Source organism: Neolamprologus brichardi, chromosome 12 (genome assembly GCF_056152115.1).
Source record: "Neolamprologus brichardi isolate AB-2024 chromosome 12, ASM5615211v1, whole genome shotgun sequence".
Classification (NCBI taxonomy): domain Eukaryota; kingdom Metazoa; phylum Chordata; class Actinopteri; order Cichliformes; family Cichlidae; genus Neolamprologus; species Neolamprologus brichardi.
The window spans coordinates 1,588,880-1,604,319 of NC_142115.1; the positions used below are offsets into that span (position 1 = coordinate 1,588,880).

The window sequence follows — 15,440 nt, forward strand, 5'->3', positions numbered from 1 at the left end:
TAAGTAATTAATAAGTATTAATAAAATACTTTATTACACGGGAAAAATCACACTTGGTGCTGTTGCACATGGAGGAGACAATCATCTATTTTTATTTATTTATTTTTTCAAATTGCACAGAGAAACCAAACCAGCAGGACCACACGTCAGATTTATCAGGATCTCCTGATATGTTTATGGGCCGATGTGGTTGTGTTTGCAATGATGCTAAAGAGCAACACGTACTTAAATTCTAGTTCATTACTGACCTAAAGTAACAGTTGTTACCGCTGGAAATAATCTTCCTGTTTCGCTGCCTTTGAATGTAAAGTCACACCTGCTGACTTAACCCTTTAAAGCCGGTCGGATCGGACACCGGGTGTTACTATTTTTAAATCCCAGTAGCTCTGCAACCACGTGAGCTAGCGCAATAATTTTTTTTTGCATATGAAACCGGAGGAGTTGTACTTCCATCTTATGCCATCAGCTTGTCCTCGGTCACAGTTTCCTTCCACATATAGTTTTGCAAAAACTGCATAAAAAGCACTTGCAGCAACAAAAACATAATATTCCAGAAACACGCTTTGCTGATCCGATCAGCTGTTCATAACACTTCCTACGTTCATCAGCGCGAACTATCGCATGTCCGCCATGACCTGCCCGAAACCGGAAGTGACGTCATTTTGCAGAAATGTAGTTTTTTACCATCAGGGCCTCATGAGCCTATACTGGTGTTTTTAAAAGTTATGTTTGACTTTCTGACTTTCTGTGTGGTTTCTGGGATGCTTAGGACTCATATTGCACTGCTGGAAATAGTTTATTTTGATGCATATGCTGCTTTTTTGCAAATTTGCAGTATAATATTTATTTTTGTTTTTCCTGCAGTGTATAAAAATTGGTGTATTTCAAAAATAAAACTATGAAGACACTCAAAATAAATTTCCTGTGGTGGGAAACTATTTTGTGCAACTTTTTTGTATTTACAGTTTTGAGGGATAAGCCTCTTAAATTTCTCTAACTAGAAATATATGTTAAAAAACAAAAACGATTTTAATTTCTTTGTAGTTTATTGCACTTTTTTGCAATTTATGTAATTACTATGCACTTAATGCAGACATATTATTAAAATTTAGGCTGTAATGGTTGTATTGATGTATAGCAACTTGAAATGCTCCCAAAAATGGCTCCACAGCATGTAAACATATAATATAAGCTCTGGCGGACTTGGTTCTATGGTAGGTCTTAAAGGGTTAATCAGGTGTGTTTGATCAACAGCACCTGGCTGCTACTGACAATCTTAAGGCTGTACTTTGTTTTCATAGGACTGCATAGAGTGATCCTCGATGAGCACGGTGCATCTAAACTAGCTGTTAGGTAACAGTTGAGGTTTGTTTGAAATACCGACCAATGCCTGCCAATTAAAGAAAACATGCCGCCATCTATCCTCCCTTCCTGTGATCACACAAAGAGTTAGGAATGAGCAGGCCATGTGTGCTGATGCAACCTTCCAGTGTTTTGTATGCATATGACAAACCACATATTTCAGTCTCCTGTCAAGTTGAAGGTTAACACTGTTTGCTGGCAAAACGCTGAAATATTGACCAAAATCTTCTTTGCGCTCGATGCAGTAGCAGCAATAAAGACCCACAACGCTGACTTTAGGGCATCAAAAACTGAAAAAATGAGCCTTTTACGAGAAAAGAAGTAGATGACAAGTGTAAAACACATTAAAGGAAGAATGGAAACACTGGGAACCTAAAGGAGTGGTAAACAATGTGAACGGTGTTATCGTGGCATGTGGGTCATTCAGAAAGCTGTGGATACTGTTGTTTGCAAGTGTCTGCTGAGACGTCTTCACACAGGAAGTGACTCGGAGTGATGCGATGACATGATAGGAAAAAGTGACAATTAATGACTTGAAGCGATGATGGACAAATAACCGCGAGTGGGTCCCAACTGCAGCCTTTCAGCTCCTAGTGGAGCGACTAAGATCACTGTCAGTGACAACAAAGAATACAACGCATCACTTTGGAAGGTTACCTAGGCAACTGGAGCTTGTAATGTCAACTAGGCTTAAATGTAATGCCGGCTCACACTGTGATTCAGCTCCTGCTCAAACTGTACGATCGACTCGCAGGGGTTAGAAGTTCATAGGTCACGATGCTCTGATGCGACCCGAGTGCTCAAACTGTGCGTCCATAAAATGAAGGTTATCTGTCGCTCGCTCTCCCTCTCTGTCTTTCACTCACACACACCACCATCAACTTTGCTAAATTGCTAATGAAAAACATGATCAGCTGTGATTGAGCAGCAACGTCTATCCAACTATTTTTACGTTGTTGTGGTCGTGATGATTTTGTGAGGCCACATCGAAAAGGCTCGGATGAGCTTTCCAAAGCTCTACAAGTGCCTCCATCGCTTGTGTCCAGATCACACGCTGCACTGCCGTGCTGCGCCGTCTTTTTCGCTCACATTCATGTTTGTGCGTGAGCAGTGTGAGAAACTGCGGTGACACCCTCGCGACGGTCGCGAGGATTTAAAACCTGTTTGAAGGGATTGATGATCGGGAGCTGGTCGTGAGGTGTTAATCGCTTCTCGTTACCCCACGTATACTACACGATGCACAACGCACGATGAAGGCCAAAATCGGGCCGATCACCAAAACGGTCGCACGACTGAAAAATCGGCTCAAAATGGGCCAAAAATCGCCGCACAGTGTGAGCCCGGCTTAACATGACCGTACAGTGGCCAGGAGACGCTGATATTAGAGATGAGACTTTTTCCACTCAGTCATTCCCCAAAGCTTTTTCCTGCAGTATTCTCATATAACAAAGTGTTTGCCTTTAAATATTCACATTAAAGTTGAACTGCCTCAATGCCAAAAACTACAACTTTTTTGGAATCATTTGTTTGATTTTCTGACCAAAGCCATTGGCAGGGAGGTCCCATGTACCCCCTTTGCAGCATTATTCGGGGTGTCTGAACCGGGATGGGCAAGGGACAAGACAGAGACGCAGGTTGTGTCAATGACTACTCTTGTGGCTAGAAAGCTGATACTTCTCTGCTGGAAGTCTGATAAACCTCCTACCTTCGAAATCTGGTTGAGAGAATTTGGAAATGTACTCCATCTGGAGAAAATCAGGTTTACCTTGTCTAACCGAGAGAGTGTGTTTTATAAGATTTGGCAACCAGTCATTAGCCTGATGGATAAACTTAAGTGAAATATACTCTGTCTTAACATTTATGTATGCTGTATTACCACCTTGTTGACTTGCCGTCCACCTTCTATTGTGTTCTTTTGAAGGTGATTGTTGTATGCTGCTCAATTATAAAATCAATAAAAATATATTGAGAAAAAAAAAAAAAGTTGAACTGCCCGAGCGTCACGACAGAACGATCTGATAAAAGTGGTCAGTTTTGTCTTTATTAGCAGGAGGCTGCTGCAGTCAAAGGGGGCGGGGATTATCCTGTTAATGGGCTTATTCACGCTATTCAAAGAAACACTTGTGACCTCGCTCATGTGTGGGTTACTCTGACATTATATACTCTCCCACTTTTCTACATCCCTGTCAGTCTTTACCGTCGTTGCAATGTTCAGTTAAAGTTTAAAGCAGGCCGTTCCAGTTTAGCTTGATGTCCCAGAATGCTGCTGGGTGGGTTTTTAGCACTGAAACCAGCATGTCTCTAGTCTGGTTGGCATGGCAGGTAGAGACTAAACTACTCGGATAACAAACTGGCGTTGCCCTCCGCTGGCCATGTGGAACCATAGCCCATCTGGGACAGAAGAGCTGGGCTGCTGATGGACTGATAGAGTTGCTGTGTGAGTGCTGTGACACCCTGGGCAGTGTCGTGGCTTCAGGTTGAGGACTTCTGCAGGTTTAGGGGAGCGGTGTATATTTAATATGGAGGAAATGTAAATCTTTGTGGTGTCATGAACAAACATGCCCAGCCTCCTCAGCATGGAACAGAGCTTATCTTGTATTGTAGTAGACGTTTACGGTCCTGGCTTGGAATAGTAGTAATAATGAGGAGTGAAATCATCACAAAGTGAGATTTTTGAGCCGTTTAGCCAGTAACTTAGATTACATGCAAGTAAGACTGATGTTGCATGTTACACTCAGTCATTGCTTGTTCTTATTTAGAGGTGTCAGGCTGCTATAAAATTCATATATTTTAGCCTGTTGTTGTCTGCAAATGCAGAAAAATACATTTGCTCAATACAGCTCAGAGCCGCCCGTTCTGATAGGCTGATGCGGTATCGAGCCACTTGTTATAAACCTTGCGTTGAGCGTGTCTCCATCCACAGGGGGACAGGAGGCGGTATGTTATTTTGATAGCGAGCTGATTAGCCCTGAGGTTGCAGAGGTTTTAAAGGTGAAAGGTTAAAGATGCAGCCTTTCATTGTCCGCACACAATGGGCCGCAGCGGAGCAGGCTCTGCTGCTCGAAGCCTCTCCAGCCTCAGGCTATCACGGTCAATAAGCCGTCATGAGGATTAGCAACAGAGACCACACACCGGAGAGCTCTGCTGCTGGTCTGTTATCGACAGACACGACAACCTCGTACGAACCGAAACAAGACTTGATCCCAGTTAGTGCTGGGACATATCATACTGTTCATGGTAATACTGGTGTAATGTTGGGCAACGATAAGAAAATGAAGTATGGGTAAAACGCGCATGTGCAGTGCCTTTGTTTTCATACGCACACGTCGGAAAAAGCATGGCGGCGAAAGTGGATCGTTAAATGAAACAGATGAACCTGAACTGGTTTGTAAAAATGCTACAGCTTCACTGGTGTGGAACTGGTTTAGCTTTCGTCCGTCAGATAAACAACAAAGCACTATTTTTGGTAGAGCATGCTAGCGGGCCGTCGTTATTACCGTGTTTTTGGAAAATACGGCACTTAAAATCAATCCTTTGATTTTTCTGAAAGTCGACAGAGCCCCTTATAATCCCGTGTGCCTTATGTATGAACTCTGGTTGTGTTTACTGACCTCGAGACGATTTTATGTGCACGGCGCTCGAAAATCTGTCAGATGTTTCAGTACGACTTTGCTAAGCTACGAAGCCGCACCGCTTGATGGATTGTCGGAGCATTACGGCTATCGTAGGCGGAGCCTCGCGGAGTGATACGTACTGTGCTTCAACATAATATTACCGTATTGTGTGTGTATAACCTCTTTTTAAGTTTAGTGGATGTTATACATGGTTATGCTGAGGATATGTCGGCCAGTTTCCACTGGAAATGCCTTTTGGTTAAACTGTCAGCGAGGAGTTTGCATTTGCACTGTTACATTTTTATATAACTTTAATGCAGATAAAAAACAGCTGCAATGTATAAGTGAAAATACATTGATGGGTTTTTTTTGCACTAATAAAGTTGTGGAGTTGTAAAGTATTTTGTCTCACATCAATTATATCGTCAGTTATATCGTTATCACAAATTTTGTGATAGATATTTTTGGTCACGTCGCCCTGCTCCAGTCACATAAATGTTGTTATTAAGAGCTGACGAGCAGAAAGAAAATTGGAAATTGATGTGTGGCAGGACCGCTGTGCTCTCAGCGTGGCCTTTTACACACACTGGCCGGATATTGAAAGAAGACGTTCCTGCAACATGGTAGTGTTTTAGATTTTAAATGTGTTGTTCTTGCTTCCAAACACCCACCATCTCCAATAATCTCATTCAAGTCTGTAGTGACTTATACTCAGACCTCTCGTACGACTAATGGAAACAGAGCAGTAGTCAGCTATACTTACGGTTCCAGAAACAATGGTTATTCAGACAGCAGTGAATGCAGTGCCCTAAGACACGTCTTCACACATGGACTCGCAGCGATGTGCTGAGTGGACGCCACAGAGGAGAAAAATCAAATAAAAAAATGAACGACTTCACGGTGGTGCTGGGTCCCAGGTTAATCTTTTCAGCTTCAAGGTGAGCGCCTAAACTGACTGTCAGTGACAATGAAGAATACTCTGCTGTGTATGTAAAGAGGGATAAGTACTTAAAGGTTGCCTAGGCAACAGGAGCTCGGATTGTCAACAGTGGTTGTAGTGATGAACGATGTCTGTGGACCACGACGGCTCCAATCAGTGTTCGTTTGGCTCACCCCCCATTATTCATCATTATAATGATAACGTGTTGATACGACACTCACATCTTGCTCGTTATAGTTTCATGTTGAATCTCCACACGTGACAGATGTGACGAGTGTGGCTGCATCTGCAGAGACCGTTTCTTTCCCACTGGAGGATTTTGTGTCCGTGTGTGATGAGGGCAGGATGAAGAGTGCAGGAGACACAGGTGGGAATCTTTTGGAAGAAGCAAACAAAAAAGCGACAAACTCTTTACTGTTATTCTCATAACAGAGGGGGTGTTTTTAACCCTTTAAAACCGGTCAGAGCAGCACGCTCCGTTTTGCGTAACTATTTTTAAATCCCGGTAGCTCTGCAACCACGTAAGCTAGCGCAATAATTGTTTTTGCATATGAAACCGGAGGAGTTGTACTTACATCTTATGCCATCAGCTTGTCCTCGGTCACAGTTTCCTTCCACATATAGCTTTGCAAAAACTGCATAAAAAGCACTTGCAGCAACAAAAACATAATATTCCAGAAACACGCTTTGCCGATCCGATCAGCTGTTTGTAACACTTCCTACGTCCATCAGTGCGAACTATCGCATGTCCGCCATGTCTTTCCCGAAGCCGGAAGTGACATCATTTTGCAGAAATGTAGTTTTTTTTTTACCATCAGGGCCTCATGAGCCTATACTGGTGTTTTTAAAAGTTATGTTTGACTTTCTGACTTTCTGTGTGGTTTCTGGGATGCTTAGGACTCATATTGCACTGCTGGAAATAGTTTATTTTGATGCATATGCTGCTTTTTTGCAAATTTGCACAATAATATTTATTTTCGTTTTTCCTGCAGTGTATAAAAATTGGTGTATTTCAAAAATAAAACTATGAAGACACTCAAAATAAATTTCCTGTGGTGGGAAACTATTTTGTGCAACTTTTTTGTATTTACAGTTTTGAGGGATAAGCCTCTTAAATTTCTCTAACTAGAAATATATGTTAAAAAAACAAAAACTATTTTCAATTTTTTTGTAGTTTATTGCACTTTTTTGCAATTTATGTAATTACTATGCACTTAATGCAGACATATTATTAAAATCTAGGCTATAATGGTTGTATTGATGTATAGCAACTTGAAATGCTCCCAAAAATGGCTCCACAGCATGTAAACATATAATATAAGCTCTGGTGGACTTGGTTCTATGGTCGGTCTTAAAGGGTTAATAATTAACGTTGGTTTCTAACTGTAATAGGTCTCCTGCTTTTGTTACAATCTTATGGACGATACCAGTGGACGTGGAAACATTTGGCACTGACGCTTCACAGAGCTATAGTCGTGTTAATTGCTGTGAGCCTCACAAAGGGAATCCCACTGATGCCCATTGTTGTGTGTGGGGGTGTGTGAGGAGTTAACACAAAGCACTGTTAACCTGGCTACTGTTAGCCATCTTTAATAGATGGTTTTTATTACTCATGTATGTTTTTGAAGCTTTGGATGCATTATAATATTTATTTTCGTTTTTCCTGCAGTGTATAAAAAATGGTGTATTTCAAAAATAAAACTATGAAGACACTCAAAATAAATTTCCTGTGGTGGGAAACTATTTTGTGCAACTTTTTTGTATTTACAGTTTTGAGGGATAAGCCTCTTAAATTTCTCTAACTAGAAATATATGTTAAAAAAACAAAAACGATTTTCAATTTTTTTGTAGTTTATTGCACTTTTTTGCAATTTATGTAATTACTATGCACTTAATGCAGACATATTATTAAAATCTAGGCTGTAATGGTTGTATTGATGTATAGCAACTTGAAATGCTCCCAAAAATGGCTCCACAGCATGTAAACATATAATATAAGCTCTGGTGGACTTGGTTCTATGGTCGGTCTTAAAGGGTTAATAATTAACGTTGGTTTCTAACTGTAATAGGTCTCCTGCTTTTGTTACAATCTTATGGACGACACCAGTGGACGTGGAAACATTCAGCTTCACAGAGCTATAGTCGTGTTAATTGCTGAGCCTCACAAAGGGAATCCCACTGATGCCCATTGTTGTGTGTGGGGGTGTGTGAGGAGTTAACACAAAGCACTGTTAACCATCTTTAATAGATGGTTTTTATTACTCATGTATGTTTTTGAAGTTTTGGACGCCAAAATACATTTTGTGTCAACGAAACTGTAAACGATAAATATTGAAAGTCCACAGCTTCATTCTCTGATTGTGCTGATGTGCAGACGTTTCAAAGCCTGAACCCTAAAGAGCAGTAATGAAAAGACGTTTTTTAACAGGTTATCAGCGACTCGTTAATGACGAGGCTTATCTCAGGTACATCTGCCATACCTACACATGCCTCTTATAACTAAACTGTAATTGTAAGAGATGTGAGATAAAGTTGGTGTAGACACATAAAAGTATGCTGTGGTCCTTCAGTCGACAAGCTCCAAATGCTTGCACAGATATCATGGCTGCAGGTGAACTTCTCTGCAGTTTGAGGTGAAACTTCTTGTCTCACTTCAAAGCTGCAGCTTCTCAGAACAGTCGAGGTGGGAACATGCTTGTTACATGGATGTTACATATGTAACGTGTGTTTGTTCGGCTGACTGAGGCACGTGTGTGTCCGTGTGTGAGCTCCAGGGAGAACATATGCCCTGGTGTTGGAGGGGGGTTGGGATGGAGGGGTCAGGTGCAGGCAGCTGGCGTGTGTCGGGTCAAGGGTCTACAGCTGTTGATAGCAGGGTGGTACACTGACACAGATGGGGGGGTTATGCACCAGTCTGGATGTGACTGATGGAGCTCGGTGCTATGTAAGTGAGAACCAGTCACTTGGTGGCTGCACAGATGGCCAGGCTGCTGCAGGAGGTAAAAATGTGGGTCTAATAAAGCTGAGACAGCAAGTGGGTAACTAATATGAAGCAAGCAGACTGTCGTGGGGTTAGGGGAGCCCGATGATGTGTCCGGGTGTGCATAAAAACTGTTCCCACTGTGTGGTCCAGCGCTGTCAGCTTTTACTAGTTTGGTGGAGACTTTGAGTCTTTGCGTACAACATGGACGCGGCGACACGTGAAGGAAACGAGCTGCAAAGTGTTTCCTACAGAAGCAGCATCAGATAGGAAGCTAGGAAGCATTCCCTGATCAGGGTTAGTGTTTGTTTCTAACTAATGACTGAAGCCTGGACTCACAATAACCCAGTTAGCAAGTCAAAACGAATGATAGTGAAAACAAACGTGCATGAATGAACACACGAGATAAGAAGAAGGTCAGCTGTATTAAAACGACTCATGTTGTGTTTGGAGTTAATCAGAGTTATAATAATTTATTTTTTTACTTTTTATAATGAAACTTTTTTAGCTTTAATGTTCTTGATGATGTGAATATTAGAGGTGAATATGTGGCATTAAAGTTCAGATGTTGCAGCGCTCTGACGGCAGGTGTCTCACAGGAAAGCAACCAAACTTCATCAGGTTGCTTGTGAAAACTAAATTGACCAAACTGAGATCAAACCAGAGAAGTTTCCTCTACATTTTCCTTCTAACATATCCCCCACATCACTCCAGCTCCAGTCTGTAGTGCTGATACAAAGCAGGATGGATCAGGAGGATGTTTATCACCAATTCTGATGATAACTGTCTGATTTTTATTTTGAGATGTGTCAGACTGGGCAACATGTTTCCAGTCTTCTATCGTCCAGCTTTGGTGAGCTTGTGTGTAGGGCTGTTCGATATAACCATATATATCGGATGATCGTTTAATTTTACGCTATCGTTTGTTTCGTGGTGTCACAAAATAAACTGTTTACAGCAATATTTTCTCATGTTTTGATGTCACTGTAGTTATTATTAATTTCTTAAAGTTCTCTCTTTCTCTTATATTTAATATAACCACACTACTGACGGACAAGCGCCTGTTTTTATGCGTTGTAACACCATCGCATGTCCGCTTGTTTATGTTCCACATAAACCTTTCACAATAAAGCTCAAGATCCTGTTGAGACTTTTCAAAATAAACTGAATCACGTGAAAAAGCAGATTATTTACGGATGAGAAGTAAAAAAGACGCCAGGTGCTAAAAAATCAACCTTAGACTCAAATGTTAGAACAGGCTTTTCCCCGCAGCACGCCGTGTGATAAACACTCACAAAGAAAACGGCGCCGTTACAACTTACAGTGGGGCAAAAAAGTATTTAGTCAGCCACCGATTGTGCAAGTTCCCCCACTTAAAATGATGACAGAGGTCAGTAATTTGCACCAGAGGTACACTTCAACTGTGAGAGACAGAATGTGAAAAAAAAATCCATGAATTCACATGGTAGGATTTGTAAAGAATTTATTCGTAAATCAGGGTGGAAAATAAGTATTTGGTCAATAACAAAAATACAACTCAATACTTTGTAACATAACCTTTGTTGGCAATAACAGAGGTCAAACGTTTACTATAGGTCTTTACCAGGTTTGCACACACAGTAGCTGGTATTTTGGCCCATTCCTCCATGCAGATCTTCTCAAGAGCAGTGATGTTTTGGGGCTGTCGCCGAGCAACACGGACTTTCAACTCCCGCCACAGATTTTCTATGGGGCTGAGGTCTGGAGACTGGCTAGGCCACTCCAGGACTTTCAAATGCTTCTTACGGAGCCACTCCTTTGTTGCCCGGGCGGTGTGTTTTGGATCATTGTCATGTTGGAAGACCCAGCCTCGTTTCCTCTTCAAAGTTCTCACTGATGGAAGGAGGTTTTGGCTCAAAATCTCACGATACTTGGCCCCATTCATTCTGTCCTTAACACGGATCAGTCGTCCTGTCCCCTTGGCAGAAAAACAGCCCCATAGCATGATGTTTCCACCCCCATGCTTCACAGTAGGTATGGTGTTCTTGGGATGCAACTCAGTATTCTTCTTCCTCCAAACACGACGAGTTGAGTTTATACCAAAAAGTTCTACTTTGGTTTCATCTGACCACATGACATTCTCCCAATCCTCTGCTGTATCATCCATGTGCTCTCTGGCAAACTTCAGACGGGCCTGGACATGCACTGGCTTCAGCAGCGGAACACGTCTGGCACTGCGGGATTTGATTCCCTGCCGTTGTAGTGTGTTACTGATGGTGACCTTTGTTACTTTGGTCCCAGCTCTCTGCAGGTCATTCACCAGGTCCCCCCGTGTGGTTCTGGGATCTTTGCTCACCGTTCTCATGATCATTTTGACCCCACGGGATGAGATCTTGCGTGGAGCCCCAGATCGAGGGAGATTATCAGTGGTCTTGTATGTCTTCCATTTTCTGATGATTGCTCCCACAGTTGATTTTTTCACACCAAGCTGCTTGCCTATTGTAGATTCACTCTTCCCAGTCTGGTGCAGGTCTACAATTCTTTTCCTGGTGTCCTTCGAAAGCTCTTTGGTCTTGGCCATGGCGGAGTTTGGAGTCTGACTGGTTGAGGCTGTGGACAGGTGTCTTTTATACAGATGATGAGGTCAAACAGGTGCCATTCATACAGGTAACGAGTGGGGGACAGAAAAGCTTCTTACAGAAGACGTTACAGGTCTGTGAGAGCCAGGGATTTTCCTTGTTTGAGGTGACCAAATACTTATTTTCCACCCTGATTTACGAATAAATTCTTTACAAATCCTACCATGTGAATTCATGGATTTTTTTTTCACATTCTGTCTCTCACAGTTGAAGTGTACCTCTGGTGCAAATTACTGACCTCTGTCATCATTTTAAGTGGGGGAACTTGCACAATCGGTGGCTGACTAAATACTTTTTTGCCCCACTGTATGTCTAAAAATGTATCGTTTCATGCATCGGTTAAAACACTCGACTCAGCTACATGACGCACAGCTGGAAACACTTCACACAAGTCGAGCTGCCCGAGATTCACAGACTTTACAGAAAATGTTACATTTTTGTGATTTATATCGTTATCGGGGCGACAGATGTCTTATATCGGGATAAGAGATTTTGGTCATATCGCACAGCCCTACTTGTGCGAACTGTAGCCTGAGTGTGAACAATGATGGTGAGATGACTGTGGTCTGCTCTCAGGTCCACTCGGTTGCTGTTGTGTCACACCTCTGTGACACCACACACACACAGTTTCAGGTCTGAGTGGGTCTGCCCTTTATTTCTCCATGTAACTGCGAGTACTCTTTCTGTTTCAGATTCGTGAGTACACTGTAGTCCCTCAGTTACTTTGTTTTGTTGATTTTTATTTTGGTTCACTATTTTTTTGACGTCTAGTTTTAGTTTACTTGGACGCCTTGTTGGTGATCATAGACTGCATGTAGCTTTCCAGTCTTACAGTGGGAGCCCCTTAAAGCTGCATTCCTCTTAAAGGCCAGCAGGGGGAGACTCCTGGAGCTGCCACATGTATTAAAGCAGGGCCCTGCTTTTCTCCTGCTGGATGACCTCACGTAACGCTTTCCTGAGAGTGCACGATCTTCATCATTAGTTCAAATGCAACATTATGCTTATATTGTAAAATCTCAGTGGAGCCAACAGGTTGAATAAAGCAGTAAATGCATTACTATATGATACTGCAAACCTGTGCTGCTCCTCACACGCTACTTAGTTTAAAATCACCGAGAGGATCAGAAAGAGTTTGCTTACAGGCTTCACACTGAGTCTTTTCAGCCTGTTGTGGTGGGAGATTTGTCACAGGGGTGAGCATGAGTCATGAACCAGAGATCATCTCAATATATTTACACAAAAAACAACATCAAATGAAGGCGATTGATGCTGAGTTTGCTAAAGTGAGACATGGATTTTAGTGACGAGGTTACAGGTGAAAAGATGTTTAAGACACCGACTGAAACATTCACACATCCATGATGCAAGTCTCCTTTTCCACTGTGAGATCGAGTATCAGAGGATGGATAAGCTACCTTTATAAAAGCATAATAGTCTCAGGCTGTGGTGTTTCAACAATATTCTGTTATCTACTCAAAGGTGTGTCAAACCTGTACCACTGATATCAAACAGGAAGGATCCACACTTTTATGTTGTTCATGTGAAATTATGTTCCTGCTGTCTGATTGTTGCAGGATCAGACCTGGCAACAGCTTGTGCGACAGTTTCTTATGCTTCGCTGCCTGGTGTGTTCTTCTGATGGGGGGGGGGGGGGGGGGGGGGGCTTTCTCTGCATGCATCCTCATCAAGCCATGTTCATATCTGCAAGGACACACTGTGATGGGACTGTGTGGCCACACTCAGTTAGACTGCTCATCCTCTGGGCTCAGCACGTCTGCTCTTGTTGTTCCCTCTGTGCTGGAGCCTCCAGACTTCCAGCTTAAATGAATGAACCGGCCTTTTCTGCTCTACCTGAGCACTCAAAGGGTTTTATGTAACTTGCCTCATTCGCCCATTCACACAAGCTTTCTATCTAACATTCACGCACATTGGACATGTCCAGCACACCAGAGAGAAACGTGGTTGGTATATTTGGCAAACCAGAGCAGCTGTTAGTAGACGACCTGCTCAGCTACCCTGAGCAGCAGCGCTGGTCAGTGTGGATGTGTGGGCTACAGACACAACTCAAGTCTGACTGACTGAAGCGCCAAACTAAAAGAAGCCAAACTTTGTGTGTATCAGTTAATTGCACGTTCGAGATTGTGAATCTTTTTGTTAATATCATCATAATTACCAGTATTCTGTAACAACACTGGCAACTGTAACTAACCTCGCACCTCTTCTCTGCAGGTTTTTACAGCGATCATCAGCTTGAAACTGAGCACAACAACATGGGTAAGTTCATAAATCTCAGATTTCAATCTTACTTTTCTTCCCTTACTTTTCTGTTTAAGTACTAATGAAAAATATTTAGTTACATTTGCCGCCAGTATCTGTTTGCTCCAAAACACATGAACTTTTCTCTGGTCCAACAACGCTGAACCTCACTTTGAGTTTCTGATCTTTAGACAAAGGTCTCCCTCTAGTGGTGAAGTAAAATGTGAAATAAATAAACGGGTTCTAGTTTCCAATCAAAACCACAAGAGGGCGGTATAAACCCAACGACAGCCGCTTCCATCAGACGAGCATGGAGGGAGAAATCCAACAAGTGGAAATGAAATGTCTGAACACATTTACACATTTCATAAAACAACGAGTCCTGATGGTCTGCTTCAGCGATGTGATCTCAGAGAACTTCAATAAATGAAAGTAATCGACGTCTTTGTTGTCTTCAACATCTCTGTGGTGATGGTGGACGGCGTGCAGAGATGCAACACAAGCTGTAGAAATGTGTCAGGAAGACGTGACTCCTGGATGCAGGGGGACAGGGTGAGGCAGTGGTCCAATGTTAAGGTCCAGGTTCAGATGAAGTTCACTCAGGACTCCCCTGGCTGCCATTGGAGCGCCAGGTGGCACCATGGAGAGGGTCATAGGTCGTGCACAGTTCAAAAAGTGCTGACCTCACCGTGACTCCACGCTGACCTGTGTGTGTGCAGCTCTGCTCTCATAGTTCCTCCATAAACCTGCAAGAGGAAAAAGGGTTGTGTGTGTGTGTGTGTGTGTGTGTGTGTGTGTGGAGGAGGGGTCGCTAAGAAGTAGAAGGAAGCTGAGAGGAACTCTTAAACCTGCGCACACACTGAATGGCGGCATTGTCAGCGTGCTGCAGGAGAAGCCGTGGATTTATGAGCCCAGGCATGATTGGGTTGTAAACTTGACGAGGTGGGTTCGCTCTGTTGGCTCTATTCTCATCCCAGGATGCTGCAGTGCACGCACTGGGCAAGGGTGACGCAGAGGTCAAGGGGGGCTGAAGAAAGCCTCCTCCGGCTTGTAAATGCTGTGACAGGGCTGGGAATTCACAGACCTCCATTCAGTGACAAAAAAAGCAGGTCAGCGACCGAATAGCTGCGCTAGCTGCAGCTGTTTCCAACACGAGCCCAGCACATGAAGTCCTGATATCAACTCTGTTATCTCAGAAATAAAACATTTCTGAGATAACAGAGTTGATATCAGGACTTTCTGCACTAGAATCTCTGAAGGTGAGTCGTGTCGTGGTCATGAAGCAGCAGATGGTCATTTATTGGAGATGGATTTGTGCGCCACGGGGCTGTAAACCTACGACGGTGCGCCGTCCTGGCCACAGATGTTCAGAGCTCTTTGGGGAAGCGTAAAGAGATGAAGTCCATTTAAAAAAGAAAGAGTTGCACACTTCATCACTCACACGTTCATCTCCATCAGTTGGAAGTTAACTGTTTAAAAGCCAAATTCATGCAAATCTCTTGGATTCGTGCAGCAGTGACATTTGATTTGATTCTGGGAATAGTTAACCGAGCGTGTCAGAGATGAACCTCGGGCCAAAAACACTGAGTGTGTTTGGATTAATAGAAGGTCATCCTGTCTTAAACCAGGGAAGTATTACTGGGAATAATATTTTCATGTGTAAGGATCCC

General features: G+C 42.8%; 1 protein-coding gene across 1 annotated transcript in view; it reads left to right on the top strand.

Moving 5' to 3' along the window:
- nr6a1a (nuclear receptor subfamily 6, group A, member 1a) overlaps positions 1 to 15,440 on the top strand; it is a 124,972-nt gene that overhangs the window by 18,204 nt on the left and 91,328 nt on the right. The window contains exon 2 of the mRNA XM_087848869.1: positions 13,744 to 13,788. Within this exon, the coding sequence (XP_087704995.1) occupies positions 13,744 to 13,788 (45 nt within the window). The remainder of the gene's footprint in view (positions 1 to 13,743; positions 13,789 to 15,440) is intronic.